A 26,023-nucleotide genomic window follows, 5' to 3' on the forward strand; every position below is an offset into this window, starting at 1 on the left:
GGGGGGGGGGGGGTTGGGGGGGGTTTAAAGGACAATAAAAAACATTGTAAAGGAAGCATTTCTTATGTGGAAATCACCTAAACCCTCCCCTGAACCCACGCAGATACGGTAAACCCTGTGAAGTACAGTGGATGAAATTCCTTTTTGTACCTTGTTCAAGGGAGGAAACAGGTGATCACTACACCTCTGCTTATTCATTTGCAACCCTTGCAGTGAAAACTGAACTCACCTGTCTTAACTGGGCTCTATCTTTATTAGTTAAGTATATTTTCCTTTATTTGTATCTCTTTATCTGGAAACAGTCCAGGATCCACAGTTGGGTGTGGAGTGCACATTTTTTGTTTTGGTCTAGCTAAGCAGCATAGTGCAGTTGAGTGAAAACAGTGTCTGAATAGTTGCCTTGAAATCCGGACAGGAGGTACCGTGAAAACATCTTCCTTAGCAGGTCGTAGAGGTGGGCTCCCTGGAGGAGGGGCCCTTGGTTGCAGGTAGGACATTGTGACAGTAGTGAGGTTCTGTTGAAGAGATCACTGACTAGAATGAAGTAAGATTCGGTAATGACAAAGCCTTTTTTATTCATGAAAATCTTGAGGTTATCGATGTGTAGCCAGAGTAAGATTTTTTGGTTTTACTTGGTTTCAACGAACATAATTGATTTCTAAAACAGGGTCCGTACTGGGGGTTCACGCTGGCCTCACTTACTGCTTGCGTGCTCTGTGCCTCTGGGCCCTGGAGACCTGAGTTCTGACTTGCAGGTTTGTGGTTGGCTGCAAGGAGCCTGTTCTCACTCTGACAGGTTGCATATTTTTCAAGATTCTGAACTGTGGCCCTCAGCATTATATCCTTTAACATGAAGGGAACCTGGCTTCTACTCCCTTTCGCACCTCCCATCATTACATGTCTTGGAATGGGAATTGAGACGGTTTTTTGCTATGTTAGAAAAACAGATGTGGACGTGGATTTTGAGAGACAAGTTTTCCAGGCCTATTTGGTGCTCAGAGGTGTTCTCCTAGCTTGTTTCTTTGCAGCATGCTAAGAGCATTCCTCTTCAGAGTGGTGTTCTTCCCTCTCCCCACCCCACAGCAGTTTTACTTCCTTTCACTCCATCCTTGAAAGGCGAGTATGAGAATTCTCATGCTGAAATGCCGGCGCTGCGTTGGGCTGTCGTCTCGTCATGCCGGCAGGCTCTGGTGCCGCAAGTGGGTAGGTCTTGACTGGCTGGGGCCGCTGCTTTGTCCTTGCAGCGTGCACGTGGGAGTTGATGAGCCTGCTTTTGCTGCATCTACAGGATTTTATACCTTTGTAGACAGCAGTCCTCCCCAAAAGACACCATTTATCTGCAGGTGCCATTTAACTTGCATTTATCTTAGCGTGCTTATATGAAAAGGTTGTCTTCTGTGTCCCTTCTGCTTTTAACTTAACGTGGAATGTGGGTAAAGAGTGTGGCTAAACTCAGAAAATGAACACAGTAATGGGAATGGTGAGACCAGGCCTTAAAAGGTGGTGACTGTGGCCCTTTGGAAAGGGGGGTTGCTTGGACTAGTCGTAGGCCATGTTGTAGAAGAGCTTCCAGAATAAAAAGATTCTGCAAGTCTCGCCACACCTTGTCTCAGCACCAGAGGCTGAGGTGCAGCTTTGGGAAGTGCGCCCCCCTCTCCCCTCCCAGTATTTTCCATTCTGCTTCTGGAAGAGCTGTTTAACAGTGGAAAACCCACTGCACCCAACCCCGCCCTGCCTCTTGCAGTGGGGAGGCCCAGGAAGATGGTGAGGTTTGACAAATGGTTTCTGGGGGTCTGTTCCCTTTTGAGCGTCCGAGAAGATGCCTGACGACCTTTGATGTCACTTTAAGATTATGTGGTTATGATCGCTGTCATTAGCGACTGGCTACACTGAATTGTCGATGTGTGAATGGCAAAGATAGAGGAAGCTCAGAAACTGTGCACTTTGTGGACAATTTTTGTGTGTGGAATGAATTCAGGAAGAGCAATTTTGAGGTGAAAGAGTTGGGTACAGGACATTTTTCTTTGGTTAGTGAGTTTTAGGAACATGTTAATTATTACGTCTCACTACAGCTGCCAGTGGGCAGAGAAAGTTGTGAAAGCCCTGAGAAAGTTTTTTTCCTGAAGCCTTGTCATTGCTGCTCTAGGATTTTGACACAAAGAATTTATTGGTTTAAATAGTAACTAAATTGCTAGATGAATGCATGTGTGCACAACAGAGTACCCCCGCGGCGTGTCTTTGTATGTATCTTTCTAATGGGGACAGAAGAGCTCTAGAGTCCTAAGTTCTGTCTCACTGAGGCAGATCCCACAAGTCGCTTCTGTACCTCTCCTTCTCTTGCAATTTCATTTGAAAAGCAGATTACTTTGTCCTTTTAAAGAGTTCATTGAAATAAGAAGGCAGTTTCGGAGCTTTTTAAAATTGTAATCTGAGTTGTATTTATCATTTGGGTTTTACAAGTTTAGAAGTACACGTGGGGTACATGGCAGTCAGAGCAGTGAGCAGGTTTTCTGGTAGTGAGCTGCAGTCTTCGGTTTCTCTTGACGGTCACCTTTTGGATTAGAAAACCCAGCAAAAATTATGTTCAAATTAGAATCTTCTGAAAGTAATGTCTGCAGAATATTTGCATTTTAGGTACCTGTTTTGGAGGTGTAGGGTGCTAGGGAAGTCGGAACTGGGGTGGTCAGCCCTAGGCCACAGTGGTAACCTTGGATAAGCAGAAAGTGGGGATATTTCTGCTTTCAGGTGTAGCAGACAAAGGTTCTGATAGAAAGATCTTGTTTTTAGCTGTCATGGGGCTGTTATCTGTTTTTCTTCTCATGGGCCCTCCCTGAACAGCTTAGCTTGTATCCTTAATGATCCCCCTTTGTGTTTTGTCTGCTTGAAACCAGACAACTTGAAATTAGTCCTCCAGCAATGAAAGACTCGAGCCTGTGGGCACTGTTCCACTTTGGTTGACTACAGCTTTCAGGGCCGTGGCCTGCTTGCAGGAAGCAGCTGCCTTGCCTCTGAGCTGCTGGAGTCAGGGAGTGGCGTGGAGTGCGGAGTCCCCCCCCACGACGTGGAAGATCAAGACTGCTTGTCTCACCTTGATACTCCTATTCATCCCCCCCCCCAATTATTCTTGATTTCACTTACTGAATGTGGATGTGCTTAGGTTTTCACATCTAGGAATTACTATGTGGACTCCTGTTAAACGTCCTCATTTTCAGAATATAAAGTCACTAAAGAAAACCAGGAGTTTGAAAGCAGTGAGGGACAGATTCTCAAATACTGTTTCTCACTAGTATCTTTGTGGCACAGTACAATTTATCCACACAGCACCTTTTTTTTTTGTGGAGGACGGTATTCTTAACCAATAGGAATGACTATCACATAGGTAGTTTTTCTCTCAGGGGAGTCAAATTTAAGGAAATCATTCAAATTTAATGAGTGTCTGGTGAGTTACCAGTTTATCGAAAGGGAAAACCACCCTCTCAGAAGATTGGAAAAGGACAGCTAATCCGGTTCTCTTACCCTGTTGCTGGCTCTGACTTGGGGCCAAGCGGCTGGCACACGGTCTCACAGGCCGGTCCAGCTGCCACCTGCGTTTGTATCACCTGTGAGTTAAGACAGGATTTTATGCTTTCAAAAAATTGGGGGGGGGGGCAGTTAGAGGAAAACAATCATGAAAGTTATATGAAATTCAAAATCACGTTCCTTAACAATGGGCCTACAGGATATAACCTGTTTGTTTATATCAGCCATGTGGGCCTTTCCAGAAGAAATGTGCTGACCCCTGATGTAGACACGGTTCAGACGTGGACACAGACTCTAGGTTCAGCTGCTCTCTTCATCTTCTGGCATGCTTTCCTGACATTTCTGCTTGGGCCCCGACCTTTCCCATCTCTTATCATATACCTTTGACCGTAGGGGTTGACCTTCATCTGCCTTAGGTTTCTCCGTAACATAACTGGCATTTCCCCGCTCAGGGGCTGCTGACTCTGCCTCCTGGCTGCGCCCCTGAGCACCACAGCTGATGTGGCACAAGCTTGGTTGCCCACCTCTGCACCTGGCTGGTTGTTCCTGCTGTGGCTTCTCTGTCCTTGGGATGAGCGAGTCTGACTGGCGTTGCCACACGCTGCTTTTCTGCCCAGGTTGGACCTCTCATGTTTGCCGTTTGGATTCTTGCAGTTGAACTGCCCTTGCTGTTGCTAACGGGAGGAAGGCAGGAGCCTGAGGTGTGTGTGAATGCAGCAGTAGAAAATGGAGATGCGTTCTTCGCAAGAAACCTACACGCCAGGCATGCAGTGTTCTTTCCACTCACGCTGTTGCCTGCTCGTATTGACTGTCGGCCCCTCGGCAGATGATAGCCCCCATCTTGGTCAGCGGCGCTGGGGCCGGAGTGTGGTATCCCAGGCCATCTGCGATGATGATGCCAACCTTCTTTTTTTAATCTCAGCTCTTCAATTTCTTTCATGCTTGCTTGCAAGACTGAGCGAAGAAAACTGCTGCACATCATGCTCCACAGGCCATTCTCGCCCATTGCCTTTGGTGCCTGCGTCCCTCTGGGCTTTGCTGGGGAAGCCGACTCTCCATGTGATCCCCGTCGTCTCCTTGCGAGCCTCCTCAAGCTCATCCTCACTTGGGGGCACACCAACCGAGTCCTGCACCTGCACTGCAGAAGCGCAGACCACCTGACCTGGGCTTGGTTTTCTCTCTGACCAGCAGGGTCACTTTCTGCTCCTTGTGACAGCTAATCAGGGAGTGTTTCTATCTCCTTTGGCAGACTACTCATTCTTAAGGGCGTAGCCCTTAGTTCTTTAGGGTGTTGAATTTCTTTGCTGTGCACATGTGTGAGGTGCTCACTTAGCTGCCTTCTTGGGGTCCTCGTCTCTGAGAGCAGTCTCGGACGCGAGGTGCCGTGCGGCCTCTTTAGCTGGCACGATGCTCCACAGCCGGTGCTCTGGGCCAGTGTCGGGCAGATTGTACACTTGTCAGCAGTTGGTTTCCATGCCTTGAATGGCGGGTAATCTTGTTTTTATAATTGTAAATATCACGTAGACCGGTTATGTTAGTGTAAACTTGTTTTTTTTCCATAAAAACCAAGGTGGATTCTTTGGAAAGACTTCGTAAAGGTGAGTCACTAAAGTAACGACTGTAGAATTGGATGTGGCCACATTAAATGCAAGTTTGGGAGGAGTAACAGGAGGAATCTGTGTGCAGACCACTCTACCAGGGCTTCCAGAAGCCTTCCACTGTTTGAAACGGAAATGGAAATTGTAGAGGGTGTGTTTGTTGATGTGGTTTACATCAAGGAGAAGGCACGTCTCCAAGTGCTTTGAAACCATACTGAGGTTGGCAAATGTATGAATTTCTGTGTTAAATAAGATGCATAATGTATGGTGGTACTTTGTTGATTTCCTACTTTAATATTAGTCCCTTTACCTGTTACCCTGCATGTGACCGGGCAAGTTTCTGTGCCAAGTGCTCCGGTTTCCGTTTCTCAGTGAATAGCAACATGAGGTCCGAAGGAAGATACTGGCTGCATGTGTCTGGGTAGACACGAGTTGGCTCTGGGACACTGCGCAGCTTTAGACGTGAGTGGCCTGATTTTGGTTTCCGGAACCTACCTCCTAGGGGCTGAGCCACTTTGAATCCTCTTCTCTAAGTGGGAGCCGTGTCTAAGCCGGAGCCTGAGGGAAGGTGGTCGTGGCCTGGCAAGAGGCAGGTGTCAGTCTGCCGGGGTCCCAGGGAGTGAGACTTCATCGCCTGGTTTCCATTCTTCCCGCTTTCTTGAAGAGATGCCGAAGACGAATTTATCTCGTGTAAGTTATCTTACTGGAGCCTGTGACTCACACCTGGACTGTAGGTGCTCAGTGTCCATCTCTGGCTTCGGGCTGTTGGAGTCCGTATTGTCACGGAGCCTGAGGGCTGCGCATACCCTCAGAGCCCCTCAGATGGAGGATACATGTGTAAGCTGTACGAAACTGCTGTTCTAGTCCACTCTTGGGACGGTGGGTGAGTGCTTATTTTAAGCCTGCGTGATTAAAATTTAGATGTACCCTTTGTATTAACCTCTTAGGGGTTTGAGATACAATGCTTTTGTTTTTGATCAGGTTTCATGTTTCCATAGAATGGGAGCCAGCTTCCCACCGTGACTGATGGCCCCTTTGTGCCTTTATCACGTCCCTGCCCCCACTCTAGCAGATACATGGCAGCCAGTTACAAGCGAAGAAATAAAAATCTCAAATAAAAAAGGGGGTTCGCGTTGTTCTTCCCTATCATTCGAGTCTACATACAAGGCTTGTTCTGTCTATTCCCGTGCTTCAGTGGCGGCTGCTGTGGGTGGGAACTTCAGCACTTGGCCTTCACAGCCTCCACGTGCAGCCGTGGTGCGCACAGACTGCCCTTTGCCTGCCTCTCCAGATTTCAAGAATTCCCAGTTTGTCTGTACGATGTCTGTTTTTAAAACCTCCCCTGGCTCATAAAAGGCTTTACTTTTTGCCTAGTGAAGAAGTGAGTACAGTTGTCGCACCCAGGCTGTGCTCCCAGAGGTCCAGGTGGGAGCTGGTCCGCGGGAGCCCAGACTGGCTGCGCTTGGCTCGCAGTGCTGAGGCTCCACTGCCACCTGAGGGGCACCGGGTCAGCTGAAGTCCTGGACACGGGTTCTGTTTTCCTGTGCTCAGATGTCTTGTGTGTGAATTCTGAATGTAAAACTTCTTTTCAGTACTGGTTTGGGTTCAAATTTAAGGTGAGAGTTTGTTGTGGAAGGAAATACTTAATCTGGGCCAGGCTTGTGCTCCAGGAGAGGTCTACTCGAGTCCTTTGTAAAACAACTTGAACCTGCTGAAGCAAATTTGTGATCCAGTAGTAGGTGGCTTTGGTTGCCATTTTTGGGCAAGAAGGCAACTGCATGGCACACGCTGTCTCTCAGGCCTCCAGGACCGGCTACGGACCACGGTCCTGGCATACTCGGCCTAGGAATTCCATTCTCACATGGGTGTGAGTCCAGGGCCACTGAGTTTGCAAGTTTAAGAAGGCTGACGTGGAGAAAGCAATTTCTCTAGTGTGGTTTTATTCAGTATTTTTATCAGGATGAAGTCAGTGGGCGCTCTTTGTAATTTCAACTCCTGACACGCAGGGAACAGCAGTTCTGACTGTGTCTCCGTTAGTGCGCAAGTCTAGTTGTCCCGAGTTGGAAATACAAAGAAAAGTTGAGTTGCTTTGGTCACCTGTAACCCACGCCCCAGTGGTATGCTCGCTTCTTAGGGTTAATTTGGGACGCAGTGCGCTCAGTCCTCCTGTGCATTGTGAAGTCAGCCTGCTTGTGGTTCCATTTTTCACTACCTGAAAATCTTACAAAGTGTGAACATTTTCTGACGGTAAGTATCACCTGTGAAAACACTGCACGTTCACGCTCTTCTGTGTATGATTTAGCCTCCTGGGGAAGTCAGAGTCTGGTCTACCAGGAAGACTCTTGTGTTTACGTTTTCTGGCCTCAGTCACATGGAAAAATGAGAAACTTTTTTTGTGTCTGTTCTTCTAGGAATAGTTTTTCTAGGAACGTAAAATTGGAACCAAATTGGATGAGACCAGAAACCCGAAGGCCAACCGACAAGTTGTCGACCTGGTTGAATGCCCTGCATCTAAACCATGTGATTTAAAGATCTTAATTCGCCGAGTTGGTGTGAGCAGGGTTTGGGGTCTTGTGGGGGGAGTTTTTCTCCCTCGAATATTCAGTCATCTAGAGAGTCAGCGTGATTTTTCTCGAACAAATGTGGCCAATCACAGCAGAAAGGTTTCTGGATCTCTCAGCTCAGACAGGGGCGCGGCAGCAGACTCGGGGCGGCCTCTCAGGCGAAGCCCCACAGCCAGGCCTGCACCTGGACAGGAGCAGTCGGGCGCTGGTGCAGTCAAGTCTCTTAACGATGGGGGACCTCACACAGGGGCTCTGGCGCCTCTGGGTAAGCTGTTGGGGGCTGGCTTGTGGCGCTTGTTTGTCCAGTAGAGAGATACAGGCAGGCCCGGGTGGGGGTGCTCAGCACTGACTGCAGGTGCTCGGGCAGAGACATGGTGAAGAGGGGACACTGCGAGCTGCCCTCACTCCCAGCCCTCTGCTGTAACAGCTGCCTCAGCCAAGCCTTTCTCAGAGCTGAGAGAGCCTGAGGGTGGTTTCGCTGCTCGAACTTCCCCCCAGGACTTTCCGTCTTGTAATCTGTTTTGATGATGTCACCTTGAAGTTCCTACTCCCCAATTTTTGAAGTGAGTTCAGACTGGGGCACGCAGAGAAATGAGTTCAGTGATACTCCTTGCTGTGCCCGCTGCCGACTTCAGCATCAGTCTGCATTTACGAGTCTTGGCTTCATGTCTGCTGCCCTCTTCTATCGCCTGGTGTGTTACTTTTTTTTTTTTTTGATGGGGGTTGGAGGTTGGTGCTGGAATATTTCATTCTAACTTTACCACTTCACCATAAAATTTTAAGGTAAAGAGATACAGGAACATGTTCATTGATAGATGTTTGCTTTTTGCCTGGACTCATCTGTTAGAATTTGCCATAAATGCTCTTTTTTAAAATAGGCACCATTTGATAGTTGTAGAGATCATCTTAACACGCCTTTTCTAGGGGTAAGGGCCAAGGGCTTTCTTCCTGACTACACCATAAAGTTATGCTTACATTTGACATTGATCTTGTATAAAACGTTTGCTTCCTATTCAAAGTTGCTAAAGGCAATATTTTAAACCCCGTATGCATTCCAGGATCATGCATCTCATTGTTAGCCTTACTCTAGAACAGTTATAAAACTTTGTCCTTAGTGACAGTGGCATTTTGAGGAGTCCAGGCCTGCTGGTAAGCAGACTCCATCACTTTGCATGTGTCTGGCTCTGTGCTTGTGATGGCGCTGCCGGACTGTCGGTGCGGGAGTCCGCCACACCAGGAGGCCTGCCCTGCATTGGTCATGGTGAGCAGAGTGTGGCTCAGGTGATGTCCACCAGAGGATTGTGCTCTGACTGTCCTCCCCATCTTTATAATTAGCACTTGATGGTGTGACACACTTGAAGGTGAATTTAATTTTACTTACTGGTATTTAGCACCTGTTGAAGATTTTGAATCCCTTATTACCAGATAGCTTTAAAGCACATGGAGATGGAAAACTTTAGCTGTTATTACGATTACATGTCTGAAAGATAAGTAACACTTACACAGAACACCACATGTCTTGTGGGACCTCACTACAATTCCTCAATCCGGTGTCCACATCTGTATTCCCAGCTTTGTCTCGGATGTTTGTAGGCAGCTGGTTTGCTTCAATGCGTGAACCCAGACGAGGCCCAAGTCTGTCGCCTGGGACTCCGAGCCTTTAGCCTGGCTTCTGCCATTTCCTCCCCTCAGAATGCGGCTGCTGCTTCCTGGAGTTTCATGTGTTCTGTTCCGGTGTTTTCTGGAAGCTGGTGGATCGAAAGGAGACTCGTGTCTTGTTTTGGAAGCCATCACAAGGCACGTTTGTCTGCCTTTCCAAGATCAGCGTCATCCTTCTGGGTGCCGATGTTATCACCCTAACACTTTCCTATCTCAAGTGTCCCCGTCACCCCGCCTCGTTCTAGCATCTGCTGTAATCTTTGCCTAAGTCATTGTCCACTGGGGATTGCAGAAGGTGAGTTTCTAGCTGTGTCATACTTCCTGTATGGATTAGTTAACATTTTTTTTCTGACCAGGGTTTATTTCTATTTTTAAATACATATCTTATGGGAATTGTCGTTAAAGGAAAGTCTTCATCTTCCCCCAGGAGGTTTCTGGACTCTCAGTGATCCTCTCAGCTGTTTTACCCGTAAATTTGGGTTTTTGTGAGGCGTAGGTGAGAGGCCCAGTAAGTGTAAAATGGTTCCCGGTACTAACTCGTGTTGGTAAATGCTAGTTGTTGAAGTGGCTGCTGTCTGGGTGGGAGCATTTACCGCCCCGGTGTGGCGGGGAGGCAGCTGGGAGACAGCCTCCCTTAGCGGGCACTGGCAGGGTGTTCAGGCCTGCACAGTGAGCTGCCCGTGCGCTGCTTGGAAAGAGGCGCTTGTCTGAGGGAGAGCTGCGCAGATCTCCACTCGCTCCGGGATGGCGAGGGCCTCGCCGCCTCACGGCTAGGGAGGGACAGGTGGCACTCGGGCTGTGCGGGGGAACACGCGTCCCCATGGTCCATGCAGCCTCAGGCCCACTGGGCTGCCTCTGGACACGGGCTCCCGCCTGGTTGCGCACCTGGTATTTCTCCAGACCCTGAGTTAGAGCTTTTTGAGGTTGCTGGTCAGTTTGGGAGAGCAAATGCCCAGCTCCTCCCTGACTGTTTAATCAGCCTTTTCCTTAATGCTGAAGAACTATTGTACAAAATATTGGATTCATTTATTTAGCTAGCATTTCATCCTGCCATGTGCAGGACATTTCTAGACACAGGCCACATCTGTGAACAACACAGAAACAAACCCACCCTCTGGTAGTGAGGAGATTGGAAAAGCAGGTTTTAGTGTGGTGGAGGATTTTGCGCGCTCTGGAAAATAAAGCTGGATGCTAAGGAGAGACTGAGTTGGTTGGGGGGGGGGCACGCTTTAAAGCAAAGCAGCACAATTGTGGGATGCAAGAGCCTGCCCTGTGGTGGTCCACAGACAAGACAGGGTGCCCTGGGAGAGAGGGCGACTGCTGTGGGGCTCATGGACGCCTGCAGTGGGCCCACACTGGGGCAGGCCAAGAGGCGAGCGCAGATTGCCAGGAGACGGGTGATTTGGACCAGGGCGCTCGACACTGGCCCAGTACGTGGCCTCTTTCTGGGTTCGTCTCTCTTTGAGCTTGAGTCATCAGACTTTGCTGGTGGGTGGGTGGTGTGTGGGTTGAGAGGGAAAGTGCGCAGTCAAGGATGACTGGTGAGTTTGGCCTGAGAAACAGGATAAGGGTGCGGTTTCTGAGAGGTAGAGAATGAGCGCAGGGGTGGGCTAGATCCTCACGCTCTCCACACGTCATGCAGCCAGGACCCCCATCGCTTCAGTGCGACCTGCGCCCTGGCCGCCAGGGGGTGCTTCCAGGGAGTGACTTCAAGGGTGGGGCTTGCAGGCGTGGGAGGGTGGGCTCAGGCCGAAGTCACATGTAGAGTAGATGTTGGGAACCGATGTTTGTTCTCTGAAGGAAGAGCCGGCTGAGAAGAGCCGCGCCAGCCCTGGTCTCGGAGCTGTGACAGCACAGGCCTTTGCGGCTCCACTTAACAAGCTGCACCCCGACTTCCGCTTTGAGACTCTCCATTTTCCCCGTAAATACATCCCATTCACATAGGATGATTCATAAATCCTTCACTTGGATTTTACCGTGTGCTGTTCTTGCAGTCTGTTTTGTCAACATCTGTTATAAATCTAGCTCAGGTGTCTACAAGCGCACATGTTCAGACATTGATTTTGAGCGTGCTTTTGTCAGTTAGTTTTTTTAGTGCAGAGGCCTCTTCATTGGAGGTGGTACTGCCTGGTGACCAGGGGCAGAAGCGGACAGGCCTTGCACATGCTGACGTCAGCAGACCGTGGGGAGCCCTGGCCAGTGGTGTCCCTGGCACACGCAGCTGGGGTTGTCGGGGAGCCAGGGTGCGGCCCTGTGCGGTGTCTGGACTCGGGTCCTGTCGGGGGGTGGTTTTCTCCGCCAGGATTCTCGCGTCACTTTTGCAGGCCAGTCTTTCGCAGCCAGTCTTTCGCAGCCACGGAGCTGCTGCTCTTGAATTCTTCCTTGGACCCCACTCTGAGGTGTAGTTGGCACTGTTACTCGTATTTCATGCTTCTCAAAAATAGGTGACTGGTGCTTGCTCCATGTAGGATCTAGTACCCACGTAAAGGTTGAAGCTGGTGGTAATTTCCAAGTTGCCCCCCTATTGAAAAGCTCTTGAGACTCAACAAAAGAAGAAACACATCACTGTGAGCCAGACCTAAGTGTTGGTGAAATCGATGGGTGCAGCTTGGGGCATGTGGTTTGTGGAAGAGGTGACAGATGTGACGGCTTTTGACGGCTTGTGAACTTTCTTAGGTGAACAAGATTTCACTTGGAAAAAAGGTTTAGTTACATGGGAAACTATTCCTATCCCTCCACACCCCCCAATGTGAAGCTGCTGAAAGTGGGGCTGTCCAGCTGTCGGGAGCTGCTGGAGGGGCACTGCCCTGTCTGCCTGGCTCTCCTGTGCTGTACGCAGGGGCTGGGGACCCTTAGAAACGGTCTGAACGCCGGTGGGGTTGGTCATTGGGTCACACGTTTCTCAGATACTTTCAAAAGCTTTACGTCGGATAGACTTGTCAGAGGCTGAAGGGCAGACGCCTGGACGTTTAAGGGGCTGCTCGTTATGGGATGTGACTCCGTGGTGTCTTCAGGCCACGCGTGGCTTCGTAGCGTAGTCTGGAGTTGTGTGTCGTGCTTGGAATGCTTTCCCATGTCATGGATGCATGGCTGTCCTCTCCACGCGGGACATGGGGAGAAGAGCAGGGCTCAGGGAGGGCTTTCATAGGCCGTGCACTCGAGCGAGTGCTGGTCACTGCTTCACTGGTGGAACTTGCTTCACTGGACCTTGCTCCAAGATGACAAGGAGTGAAGTGTGAAAAGTCTCAGTGGGGTTTGTAGCAATTCAGTTGTTTTCCTTTTACTTAAGCGCCATGAACAGGAACTATCACAGTCGCTATGAAGTGTCTCATTAATGAGTCTTCTGAAAAGTTTTCTGTCTGTTGAACACATGTCCTCCCTCTTGTCCACAAGTAGCCGAGGCTCTGGATGTGCCTGGTGCGATCGGCAGCTTCACGTGAGCAGAACGCACACCGTTGCTTTCGCCTGTGTGGGCGGTGGAAGGCGGGGGCAGCTTACCGCTCGTCCACGTTCTGGCTTAAAAGAGAACGGGTTCCATCCTCCCTCCTGGCCATCGAGACCCAGGTGGCAGTTCCTTCTGCAACCCAGACACTTGGGACTCATAGAGGAGGTTTCTCGCTCCGAGGAAGTATCGGGACTTGGACCCCAGCCCCTCAGAACTTGCCCACAGCCTTGACCTTGCCGTTCACACCTGTACATTTTGGGGAGGTGTCTAAGTCCAGGCCCTGAATTCCCAGCTGTAGGATGGTGTTAGCTGTGAATTGAAACAGGAGCAGGACTGCGGGGTCCTTTCAGACGGCTCCTCGAGAGTGCGGTGTAAGATCAACCCCTGAGCTGCACACGCCGGGGCAGGCCGTGTCGGGCTAGCGGGCCCAGGTGGGCGTTTGCCTCCTGTGTCAGGACTTGGTGCCTCCACGGCTTTCAGAACTGCTCTCCCTGCTCGGCGCTGGATTGCTGTGGTGGGGACTTTCTCTCCAGCCAGAGGCACCGTACGTCTGGCTTCGCAGCTCTTCCCTGGACAGTTTCCTAGTTTGGAAGATGAATTAGTGCTTGTGTTAGATGACGGGAAGAAAGACGTTGGATCTGGCTACTGCCTGCCACTCTGACTTTATCACCAGAGGTGTTTCATGGCCCTGCACAGTCTGGTCTCACCTGTCCCCTCCCCTGGCTCATCGGGGCAGCCCCTGCTCACGCACAGTGAGGTGGTAGAGCAGTCAGTGTGGTACCTGGAACCTGCACCAAAATCGCGTTCTGAGCCAGAAACTGTCAGAGCCCTACTTTTCAGGCGGAAGCCAGCCCTCTCCTTTGAGACGCCCTTGTGCCTGAGATCCAGTCAGATGTGCTTATTGCCACCAGGAGACCGTTTCTTCGGGTATTCTGCAGCCACTCAGCGCATTAGGGAAACACTTTTCTTGAAAATGTACCATCAAGGAATGAACCCGTAATTGCTGTACCTGTTTTACTGCTCTCCCACATTTCTCATCTAAGAGCTTGACCCTGACCAGTGAGCCATCTTAGTCCTAGAAATGTGAAGACCTAAATTAAAAGCTTCATTTTACCAAAAATTCTTTTCATGTGTGTTCCTGTCTTCTTCCTAAAAAGAACTCTGGCTAGTGTTCATTGTCTTTTTGATGGTAGAAGTGTTTACTGCTTGGAAAGAAGGCAAAACTGTAAAACTTAGTATCTTACTTGGAATCATTTTAGGAGAAAGATTGAAGTTCAAACCTTCTGTTTCTGTACACCTGCATTGTTCAGGGTTTTCTATCTCTTGTGTACAAACTAAATTGACCTATTTTAGTTTTTTTTTTTCTTTTTCCAGAATTTATCAGGTGCTGGTCTCTCTGGATGTTTCTTGTTTAAATTGGAAACATCCTCAGCCTGCCCACAGACTGTCACGGTGTCCAGTGAGAAGGGACCTGTGGACAGTGGCTCTTGAGGGTCTGAGCAGGAGTCGGGCCCTCGGGCGCCCTTTCCCGTGGGGCAGAGGCCCCCTCTGGCTCACCTGCTGTCCCGGAGAAGTGAGGGTTGGGCCCGGCCTGGGACGCAGCCTGTCTGAGCAGCACCAGCGCGTAGGATATGGCTCAGGCCTGATGTCCATAAGTCCTGTTCGGCCGGGGGAGTGTGACCGGCACGAAAAGCGCCTCCTGGAGCTGGAGGAGGGGACGGCTGCTTTGGCTCGAGGCGCTTGTGCCCTGAATGGGCGAAAGCCACTGCAGCAGACTCCTCGGGACACAGCCCCGTGTCACCCTCCAGCAGAACCAGCAGCGCCCCGCTCTTTGCCCCATCTTGGGCAAGCCCGTGTCAGCCGCTGCCGCTGAGAAGAGTGACACCTGAGGCCCGCTGACTACGCGCCGGAAGGAGCAAGAGGCGACTTGGGTGTGGGCAGCAGGACAGTCCCGTTGAAGCCAGGATCTCATAGCTGCCAGCAGCAGTTTTTATTGTAATTAAGAACCTGATCCTTAAACTGAAGTATTTTAGAGTTACATGTTTTTGAACATTTGGGCTTATTAGTCATCTGATTAGATTGTGTTAAAACATAGGTGAGTCTTCCTAGATGTCTAAGTCTTTTTTGTAAAAACGCAAAAGTTTTGGGGCTTGGGAAGGTGGGCCTACGTCACAGTCATGTGGCCATCTTCAGGGCTGGTGGGTTTGAAGAGATACGGACCTGCGCTGCACCGCTTAGGCACCGAGGGCATTGTTAGTGGTGTTGCCCCTGGCGCTGGCTTTTAGGAGGGAGGGTTTGTTTGCGTGGCTTCCTTGTGGTCACCGTGGCGCCTTAGGGTGGGACCAGGCCTGGGCCCGGGGAGCACTGGGTGGTCTCCCCAGCCTCAGCCATCTTCCCAGCCCAGTCCTCGCCAGCGGGAGGTGTAGTTTTAATCTCTTAGTATTATGTACCATGGTCTGTTTGGACCGTTTTGAGAGGTGATTTTAGGATCATAAGGCTAAAGTTTGCTTCTGATATTTAAAGGAAAATGCCTACATTTGTCAAAAAGCAACTGCTTTATTAAGCACAAGCACAGAAAAACATTTCTCTTGGAGGTGCCTTAGCATAAAAGAAAAAAAAATGACTTCAGGAGTTAACGTGTGGAAGGCATTCGGTTGAACAATGAAATCTTTTTCCTATTGCTCTGTCAGTGGCAATTATAATTAACTTAAAAGTTTTAGAGTGTGTCTCTTTTTTCCAGGAGAAAAAACATCAAATTCCAAAGCTCAGTTTTAGGTAAATTTTTGCAGTGACTTTTCTTACTCCAGAATGAAATATATCTGGTTGACTTGTTGAAGGTGACTATCATCTAATGATTGACATACACGTTTATTGAGATTTGGAAGCTGTGATGAGCAAATTATTTTTCATTCTTCCAGAAAACCTTTTCTCCCCCTCCATCCTCTCCTTGCTTTCTTGTTGTGAGGCATAGAAGACGTGAGGAAGACACACTCAGCAATGCACCCCTGGGTCGGCACCTCTGTTGTCCCAGATTCTCATGGAAATACTGCGTGTTGAAGGGAAAGGGAAGGGAGTTTATCTCTTACCACGTTTTTCCTTCTGCCGGTGGGCCTCCCTGGAGCTGGCAGGAGCAGCAGTTTCAGGGCTGGGCTGCAGGCAGTGCGCCTGGGCCCCGCGTGCCGTGCCGACAGTGTGCCCCCTTCAGCCTCGGAGTCGCCTCGCAGCTCCCGGGCCCTCGCGTGGCCAGCGTGGGAGTGCTTCTGCGCGTGGGCTGGGGAAGTTGCCTAACGGTGGGTCTGGCGCAGACTAGGCCACACAACTGGTTTTCTGTTTGGGGGCAGGTGACCGCCCCTGCCTGCGCCACCCAGGACCCCACTGGCCACTCACAGTATTTGGAGGCTCACGGTGGCACCATATTCTGAGTACTGCGTGTGTGAGCCCTCGGGGGCACGGCACCCGCCCTCGAAATGAGCGCAGCAACCAGCAGGGCGAGGCGCCGGCGGGCAGTGCTCAGTGCCAGGACGGCGGAGCAGGGGTCGGTGAACTTCTGTTCTTAGTCCAGAACGAGGGATATTGTCACAGACCGAGTGTCGGCCGTGACAGCACAGTCTGTCCTTCCCTGTGGAACCCAAGGATGTTTAACGCTTTGTTTTCTTTTTACAAAGAATGTCTTGTCGCGCCGTTTTGCTAGACTGAACGTTTCCTCATCTCCTGGTGAGACCCCCCTCTAATTCAATCTTTGTCTTTTGTCTTTGCTGCCTTGCAGGGTTGGTACAGTAGGCTTCACTAGACTTAGCTGCAACTCAGAATTTCTCCTCCAACACCTGAGTAATGCTGATGGTCTTGTGGAGATGGATTAAGAGTACGAGCTAAGTTCTCAATCTCAATTAAGAAGCGGAGGAAAATTTAAACTGTGTCCTTCCAACTTTATCACAACCAGCACCATCAAGACAGCAAACCAAAGGACAAAGACTCTGACCTGCGTGTCGCTCTGTGTAGGCCCGCTCACGTGTGGTTTGCAGACTGAGGTTACTAGGAGTAAACAAAAGGCGAACTCTTCTGTCCCTGGACGCTTTTGTTCAAAAAATTACCAAAATGAGGGCTGTGCTGGAGACAGCAGACATTGCCATAGTGGCCCTGTATTTCGTCCTGGTCATGTGCATTGGGTTTTTTGCCATGTGGAAGTCTAACAGAAGCACCGTGAGCGGCTACTTCCTGGCGGGGCGCTCTATGACCTGGGTAGCGGTCGGTGCTTCTCTTTTTGTAAGCAATATTGGGAGTGAGCACTTCATTGGGCTGGCAGGATCTGGAGCGGCGAGTGGATTTGCAGTGGGCGCCTGGGAGTTCAATGCCCTGCTGCTTTTGCAACTTCTGGGCTGGGTCTTCATCCCAATTTACATCCGGTCAGGGGTGTACACCATGCCTGAGTACTTGTCCAAGCGGTTTGGCGGCCATAGGATTCAGGTCTATTTTGCGGCCTTGTCTCTGATTCTCTATATCTTCACCAAGCTCTCCGTGGATCTGTATTCAGGTGCCCTCTTCATCCAGGAGTCTTTGGGTTGGAACCTGTATGTGTCTGTCATCCTGCTCATTGGCATGACCGCCTTGCTGACCGTCACCGGCGGCCTCGTGGCAGTGATCTATACAGACACCCTGCAGGCCCTGCTCATGATCGTGGGTGCGCTCACCCTGATGGTTATCAGCATGATGGAGATTGGTGGGTTTGAGGAAGTGAAGAGAAGGTACATGTTGGCCTCACCCAATGTCACATCCATCTTGTTGACATACAACCTTTCCAACACAAATTCTTGTAACGTCCACCCTAAGAAAGACGCACTGAAGATGTTGCGGAATCCGACAGACGAAGATGTGCCCTGGCCAGGATTCGTCCTAGGGCAGACGCCGGCCTCGGTGTGGTACTGGTGTGCTGACCAGGTGATCGTGCAGCGGGTTCTTGCGGCTAAGAACATTGCCCACGCCAAGGGTTCCACACTGATGGCAGGCTTCCTGAAGCTCCTGCCCATGTTCATCATTGTGGTCCCAGGGATGATCTCCAGGATACTATTTGCCGACGACATAGCATGCATCAACCCCGAGCACTGCATGAAGGTCTGCGGCAGCAAAGCTGGCTGCTCCAACATCGCCTACCCCCGCCTGGTGTTGAAGCTGGTCCCCGTGGGCCTGCGGGGCCTGATGATGGCAGTGATGATTGCGGCGCTCATGAGTGACCTGGACTCCATCTTCAACAGCGCCAGCACCATATTCACTCTGGATGTGTACAAACTCGTCCGCAAGAGCGCGAGCTCCCGGGAGCTGATGATCGTAGGGAGGATATTTGTGGCTTTCATGGTGGTCATCAGCATCGCTTGGGTGCCGATCATCGTGGAGATGCAAGAGGGCCAGATGTACCTGTACATCCAGGAGGTGGCGGATTACCTGACGCCTCCCGTGGCGGCCCTATTCCTCCTGGCGATTTTCTGGAAGCGCTGCAACGAACAGGGAGCTTTCTATGGTGGGATGGCCGGCTTTGTCCTTGGGGCGGTCCGCTTGACCCTGGCCTTTGCCTACCGTGCCCCAGAGTGCGACCAGCCCGACAACAGGCCAGGCTTCATCAAAGACGTCCACTACATGTATGTGGCCACGGCGCTGTTCTGGATCACGGGGCTCATCACTGTTGTCGTGAGCCTGCTCACGCCGCCCCCGACAAAGGAGCAGATCCGCACCACCACCTTCTGGTCTAAGAAGAGCCTGGTGGTGAAAGAGAGCTGCTCCCCGAAAGATGAGCCGTACAAGATGCAGGAGAAGAGCATCTTGAGGGCCAGCGACAACAGTGAGGCCGGCAACCACATCATCCCCAACGGGAAGTCTGAGGACAGCCTCAAGGGCCTGCAGCCCGAAGACGTTAACCTGCTGGTGACCTGCAGAGAGGAGGGCACCCCCCGGGCCTCTGTGGGTCACTCGGAGGCGGAGACACCCGTTGATGCTTATTCCAACGGCCAGGCGGCGCTCATGGGCGAGAGAGAGCGAAAGAAAGAAGCGGAGGACGGAAGCCGGTACTGGAAGTTCATAGACTGGTTCTGTGGCTTTAAAAGCAAGAGTCTCAGCAAGCGGAGCCTCAGAGACCTGGTGGAGGAGGAGGCCGTGTGCTTACAAATGTTGGAAGAGCCGCCCCGGGTGAAGCTAATACTAAATATTGGGCTTTTTGCTGTGTGTTCACTTGGAATTTTCATGTTTGTTTATTTTTCCTTATGAACCTTTAAGGATACAGTGAAACACTAACTTAAGAATATAACTGGTTTCGGGGGGAAAACCTTATGTAACTGTTGCATCTCTCAGGCATTGTTTACGCTGTAGGTTTTAGCCAAATTTTACTTAGCAGAAAACCATCTTTTTGCAAGACTTTATTTTCCCAGAGATGGATGAAAGTAAATTTTCAACCTAAATGAAGCAGACCTTGTTTAACAGACTTGAGTTGTGCAAATGTGGTTTAAAATTTGCCATACCAAAGTCAGGAGAGACCAGTTGTTCCCACAGGCCCCTCAGAGCAGAGCGGCCCCACCCCTAAGTGGGCCTGTCTGCCTGGCCCGACCTCCTGGGCCTGCTGAGGCAGAGGACTCGCTCGCCGGCCGCCTGTGGCTGCTCTCTGTCCCTGCGCTCCCACCGCCGTTAGCAGGAGAACAGCCACAGGAAGCCGAATTGCCTGGTCCGTGTCGCGTGCTCTCGTTGGACTGAAAACCCACGTGCTTGTGGACAGGTCAGCCGGTGCCAGGCTCCTCAGCGAGAGACTCCCACAACGTCCGTCCCAAGGCTGCGCGGTGCAGGGAGTGGGGGCGCGGGGGCCTGTTTGAGATATGAGGGGGCCCTGTTCTGTCTTTAAAGTTACCTGTCATGATTGTGCTGTCAACTGACTTTGGGGGAGAAAATGAAGTTAGCATTGCTGATGACCCCCACATTTTTTGACCAAATTAAGGTTGTCAATGTAGTCTGGGAGTTGGTGGCCCAGGCAGTGTTTGCTCACCTTGCTGACACCACCACTTCCCCGGAGTCCCTCTTGGCCTTTGGTCACATTCTTGACCAGCCCGGTGCCTTCTCAGGGTTCCATGCAGAAGACCAGCCCAGAAATTCTGAAAAACGTTGGCACTGACCACGTCTTGGCTGTCCCGCTTGATGAGACCACGGTGCATTGAGGTTGAATTTTCAGAGGGAAGATTTCATTCTGAGGCCATAGTGTGTCCTTGATACTTTTTTTCTTTTTCCTGATTTGCTTTTTCCCGAGACTTGCCACCAATTCTCGACCTCTATCATCGTTGAGAATATTGCAGTGACGGGAGCTGGAGGGGGGTCTCTGTCTTCAGTGGGCTCAGCCCTGGGCAGTCTGTGGCGTGCTCCAGAGGAGTGCGCGCAGGGAGCAGGCCGTGGCTTTGTCTGTGTCTGAGGGCTGTGCAGGCCTGTGCACGTCACGTGGGGGCCTCTGGCTTGCGCTGGGGGCTGCCCTCTCATTGCTTTCCTGTGGGGGAATTGGTCTCTCTCTCCAGGCTGATTCTCCGTCCTGAGGTCTGGTTGGGAGACACCTGAAGGCTCTGCAGCTGGTGTGGGGTGCGGCCGCTGTCCCATCCCCCCAGACAGAGGGAAGTCAGTGGTCTGTGTATCTACTTTCTTTGACTCTGTTTCCTGTAGTCGCTGATACTTTTTAAATTGCATGATTTTACTAAGCTTGTATTGTTTAGGGAACAGTGTTCCTTTTTTTAGATACTTTTGTAGATTTTGAATCAACTTGGTCCTAATGACTTAACATTTTTTGTATTCTGTATACTAGTGTCACGATGACGGACTCGACGCGTCCAAAGCGGATTTTAGAGATGTTCAGGTAGCATAATGTCTTCCAGCGCCAGGAGACTTTCTGGTGGACTGAGTCTGTAGGTAAAAAAAATAATTCATGTATGAGTAGCATGATTTCTGAGAGATTAGAGTGCCTTGTAGAATTTTTTTCTCAACTTACTTTCTTAAGGTTTCTTACCTGGGGGCCAAATAAACGGGGACCATTCTTTTCTCCTGTGGGGGCTGTGAAGCTGCGAAATGGACACGGTCACCGAGTCTTTTGGAAGAACAGAACCAGACATCTATAGCTGGACCCCTGGTCTGTTGTCTTTTCTCAAAGGAACTGTTCTCCCGTTGAGACGACAGGTGTTTGGGGGAAATAACAGAATCTTCGGTTTTCCAACTTGGCATTAAGTTGTAGGAATTAAAGTCTCGTCTTTTGTTTGGACGCTGCACACATTGCTGTTGTGGTTCAGCAGTGAGCATACACAAACAGGGCAGCCTCTTCCCCTCCTGCTTACAGCCTAAAGGAATGGGGGTGTTGATGAGGGCCTCCCCCACCCCTTTTTAAATACTGAGTCCTAATAGTTTGGAGTACTAGGGTCCCCTGCCTTCTATCTATCTGCTGTTGTCTTAGTATACTTCACACAGCTCATCCCGTGTGTCTATGCGTGTGTATATAGCAGTAGGTCAAGTGTAGAGAACTGATGTCTGTAAATAAGGAATGACTATTAGCATACCCATTAGGATTGTTTATTCTTGCCAGTATAAACATCACTTTATTTAGATTGAAGTCCCTGAAGCTTGCCTGTCTTCTTGCTTCCCAGTAATAGGTAATGTGCTTGAATACGTATGTGAATTGCCGATTGCAACTTCATTTCAGGGGACCGTTTTTCAGTCTGTTTCATTAGAGTGATTGCTGATGGGAAGATATGTGGTCTGTCTTAAGCTTGCAAGATGTTGGTACTTGACCCTAACAGGGTCCTGTGTGGTGACCTTACCTCAGAAAGATGTGTGTTTTTGCCTTGTCTCAAGCGAAGGGTCAAAACTGACCGGGAGTGACAGAGACTGATCAGTGAGGGCACTGGACCTCAGAGGTGGAGAGAAACACCCTCTCGCTCTTGTTAATGTTGTCCCCCGTTCTTTGGTTTTTGTCCTCTCTGGCAACCTTAGTCTTGAGAGTTGATGAGAAGAACTTGCTATTGTGACAGGCAGGATGATCTGTGACCTCTGACTTCCATGTTTGCCCAAGACTGTTGTTCTGCCTCCGCGGGTTAGTAAGTTGCTTCTGAAACTGCTGAGCCAGACTTTCTCTTCCAAAATTCTCTCCTGGCGAGGGCATCAGCCCCTTACGACTTGGGCTTGGATCCAGCCGGTCTGCTCTCCCAGGGCTTCCCGGGCTTCCCTTGCTCTTGACTCGGAGAGTCCATCGTCCTGTTGCACAGTGGCTGGCCATACCTGCCTGCGCTTAGGGCCAGCACGACACCTCGTGCCACGTTGCTCCTCTGAGCTTCACGTCTGAGGACTTGGGCAGGCAGTGGGTGACTCTGTACTTACCTGAGGCGGGTGGGAGGGGACAGAGGCCCCGTCCAGGGCCATCAACATCCTCGGGCTCTGCCTTTCTAGCCCGATGTGCGTGTCTTCCGCTCCGTGTCCTCTCCGACTGTCTCCTGGGGCCGGAGGGCATTCTCACCCTTGCCACCCGTAGGCGGCACTGGCCGGCTTGCTCTCCTTACACGGCATCACCCCTGTGGCTTCCCTGAGGTGTGATGGCTGGTCGGATCTGTGGTGTATCGCAGTGGCACCCACCGTCTCGCCTCTGGGTTGAGATGTATGAAGACCATTCCTGTTAAATTCTCTGACCTGCCAGGTAGAATTGTCCTAAGAGGTCAAACTTTGAAGCCCCTGAGAAGTTTCTTGGTGGTACAGACTCAAGTTGGTGAAGGACAAACATTAGCGTAGAGTTGGAGAAGTGGAGGCTCCTTGATGATCAGCTCGTGTAGAGACCTCCCCATGGAGATTCCAGCACCAGTGAGTAAGGGCAAGCCAGCAAACCCTGGCATGGCACTCCACATTGGCAGTTGTGAGCTTGCTAGTAAGCACAATTGAGATTAAAATGAGTGATACTTGATATTGAAATTTAAGTGGGAAAAATGGCTTTTAGTTTCCAGTATTCGTAAGAGCTCTTGTCGGCCAGGTGTTAAATTGCCCGACACCCCACGTGGGCACAGCCAACAGACCCTAGGGACACGGTCTGTCCTGGCCACGTGTGCCCGCCTGCTGCTCAGAGACTGGCCGTTGCCTTGCACTTGCCTAAATCTTCGCCTGGTCTCTCAACACCCACCAGGTTCCTGTTTCGCTCTTTTGTCAGCCCTGTTCGCTCTTTGGGCTTTTTGCCACAGTGTGAAAGTGTACCTTGGACCCCGTGTTGAAGACATGGGTCCAAGTGATGATGTGCGCCGCGTAGTCACGTGGCGTCTGCTACGTTTCCACCGGCTTAAGCTGTCATTCCCAAGAATGATCACTTCAGTCATTGTGGTCACGATGAACAGAAGCCCTCACACTCACTAGTGCTCTATTCTCAAAGCTCCTGTGTTAAAAATGAGGGGGGCAGCAGCACGTAAAGCTCATGTGTGCCCCTCTGACGTGATGTCTGGTGACGCAGAGGACTGGTTTGAGCTTTGCTGCCAAAAAGCCTTGTTCTTGAAGAGAAGGTTAAAGGTCGGGTAGCCGCTTGGCCTTAGGACGCCTCTTGTGAGTGTCTGGCTGGGGCGACGCCACGTCTGTCCTCACTTGGAGCAGCCCGCTCCTCCGTTCAGGTCACGTCCAGCCTGGTAGCTCCCGCCAGACGCTCCCCTCTGCAGCCCGGCTGGGCCCTCAGCTGCATTGACGTTTCGAGCACAAGGCCACGCCGCTGTTCACTCTCCATGTACCTGCACGTCAACCTCTCTCTCCAGTTCTGGGAATAGGTGTCACACTGCTGATGTCACCTTTAAAGAAATGTTGTAAGAATTGATTTAATTTTGTGTTCCTGTTTCCATCTCAGGTCCTTTATAAAGGATTTAGTTTTCTGTTTTGGGTGAAGTGCCCATTTATCTGGTAACTAACAGCCTTAGCCGTCGGCACGTTGTCCCTGGAAACACGGAGTTTTGTTGTGTGTCTTTGCTCAGCCCACGCGCTTTACTTCAGGAGCGGACCACAGCCTGTGACCGTTGGCTTCAGCCGGCGACCTGGCTGCGTCAGCCTGTGTCTGCCCTGGTGACTTGGCTTCTTAGATGCTTGAAGAGCATGATGTTGGATGAGAAGTGGCTGATGAGGGAGGCAAGACAAAGCACAGTGGCCTCAGATTACCATCAGTGGGAGCGGTGGCGGTGCGCTCTCCAGCAAGCATGAACTGTGACCTTGCCTATGATAGTGACCCCTCCTCCCAGCGCAGGACAGTTGGTGGTGGTGGACGCTTCTCAACACGGGAAGTACGTTTCAGTGATTTCAGCCACAGCACAAGTTGACAGTAAATGATCACAGTCTCAGTGAAGACTTGGGTTCATAGTGGCTGCTTCACCCTGAATCTGAGTGCTGCCGGATGTGAAGGAGTATTTGCTTTGTTTGTATTGCCTTTTGACAGACCAGCCTGGATGATTTTTTAATGATATATCTATCATTGTATCCTAGACATTATGTTAATTAGTGGAATATTCTTTAACAACATTTTTTATTATAACAGTTGGAAACTAAATTTAAGCTCTTTGCTATCGTTGAAATTCCAAGTGGGCAAGGACCATTCTTAAGGGTATCACACAATGTAATCAGCTTCTGAAATTTGTGTTTTGATTAGTGCCTTCTGGTCACCAATATTGACTCTGCTAGTTTACACCTTTCCCTCTCTTGATAGAAAATTCTTGTTACAGTTCCTCTTTTTAAATTTTGTTATAACTAGTAAAGGAAAGAAAAATACATTTATATTTACATACTTTATATGCAGCCTTTATTTAGTTTCAAGGAAATCAAGTAGCCCTAATTTGTGTAACAGCTCAAATGGTATTTATTCATCTGTATTTGTTTTTTTATTCTTAATTAAAAATACATAAAGATACTTACATTAATCCGAGTGAGTATATTTTCACTGTATCATTTTCCAGTGTAGTTTGGCAGGTGTGTAGAATGTGTGTGTGACAGGGGTGTCGTATTCCATGATGGGGCGAAGCGTGACGGCCCACAGAAAGCACAAGCCCACGCGCGCGCCGCCCCACATGTCGCAAGCACAAGGCCCGCGTGGCCTCTGGCGCCCTCGGCGCCGGTCCTGAGGTCCGTGGGCTGCCTGGGACGTCGTGGGAGGCAGGCAGCGGTGTCTTTGTTACCTCTTTGGGGTTGGGGTGGGGGGACTTGGCTCCGTGGCCCAGCCTGAACAGGGCGAGAATACAGATGTTGGCTGCTGCAGTCAGCCCGAGGACCACTAGCTAGCTGAAAGTTTTGTGGGCTCTTCTCTACAAAGGAGAACCCAAAACACAGGGGAGACTTCTAGGTGCTTGGTGGTTGCAACAGACTGGAAATTTCTACTTTAAGCTGTAGAGCCATTGGGTCTGTTAGTATTATACTTTAGTCTGAAGTCTTTTCGCGTCGCCTCTCGTTGATAGAGCCCAGACATGGATGTGTTTCTCATGCCGACTTGTCTTTACTTTCTGTGCAGACTGGTCTGAGAGGTGACAGGTCTTTGTTTTTCCTGACACTTAGCTGTACTCCTTCACGGAGCAGTGTTTGAGCCCAGGGTCCCGGCACTCTGAGACACATCTGCCCGGTGAGCTATTTTGCCTGTTCACAGTAGGGGTGAGAGTCTTAAGGGATTTTCCCCCCACCTGTGGGTCTCATTACCACCTGGAGACACACTGGAATCTGCATATTTGTGTGAAAGAGGGAAATCGCTTTTCTCCCACTCCCTGTTGCCCCACCTACCCCTCACTCCCGCTCTTTGTTTCGCTGGTCTCTTTATCAAGAGTGAGTGGATGGCTAGGCCTTGCCTCGGGCTTTGGGCACAAGTCAGCAGGGAGAACGTGCAGGGTGGGAGCGGGGGCTTCCTGGGCGCACCCCCGGTTCTCGTCTTCTCGACTCATAACCCGGGGAGTGAAGTTCCAGGTGGCGTGTGTGGGGAGCATTAGCGTGATGCTTGGAGACGAGACGTAGCCCCTCCTCCTCCAGCAAAAAGCAGCCAGCGTGTAGGGGTTGATGCCCCCGTGAGGGAGGAGGGGATCTGGGGCTGGGGGAGACTGGGGTGACTCTGGGGGAGCAGTCTGTGGTGAGGCTCAGCAGCCACCGCCTGTCAGCCCTGCGTGGTGGGCGCTCTGTACCTAAGTGTTGTTTTCGATTTAAAGTGGTCTGTAGGAACACAGTGCTTTGGTAGACTCTGGCAGAACCTTTCCGCTGAT

The 26,023-nt window shown here is 50.6% G+C and overlaps 2 protein-coding genes across 3 annotated transcripts in view; both read left to right on the forward strand.

The window, feature by feature from the left end:
- The window catches only part of MRPS6 (mitochondrial ribosomal protein S6), a 47,028-nt gene that overhangs the window by 772 nt on the left and 20,233 nt on the right, over nt 1–26,023 (forward strand). Inside the window, exon 1 of one of the 2 annotated variants that reach the window (XM_012732369.1) lies at nt 19,780–19,963. The exons of the other annotated variant lie outside the window; for it this stretch is intronic. Within the exon in view, the coding sequence (XP_012587823.1) occupies nt 19,886–19,963 (78 nt within the window). The 5' untranslated portion in view covers nt 19,780–19,885. Of the gene's footprint in view, nt 1–19,779; nt 19,964–26,023 lie in introns of those variants that run through there. 2 annotated transcript variants of the gene reach the window in all.
- SLC5A3 (solute carrier family 5 (sodium/myo-inositol cotransporter), member 3) lies at nt 16,573–19,656 on the forward strand. Its single transcript, XM_004675359.2, has one exon. The coding sequence runs from the start codon at nt 16,881–16,883 to the stop codon at nt 19,035–19,037; it is 2,157 nt and encodes a 718-aa protein (XP_004675416.1). The 5' UTR covers nt 16,573–16,880; the 3' UTR covers nt 19,038–19,656.

The sequence above is a fragment of the Condylura cristata genome, unplaced genomic scaffold (assembly GCF_000260355.1).
Source record: "Condylura cristata isolate star-nosed mole 26May11 unplaced genomic scaffold, ConCri1.0 scaffold00003, whole genome shotgun sequence".
Lineage (NCBI taxonomy): Eukaryota > Metazoa > Chordata > Mammalia > Eulipotyphla > Talpidae > Condylura > Condylura cristata.

Excerpts from the sequence above, each read along its gene's own strand:
- SLC5A3 (XM_004675359.2), top strand. The coding sequence starts at position 16,881 with ATGAGGGCTGTGCTGGAGACAGCAGACATTGCCATAGTGGCCCTGTAT.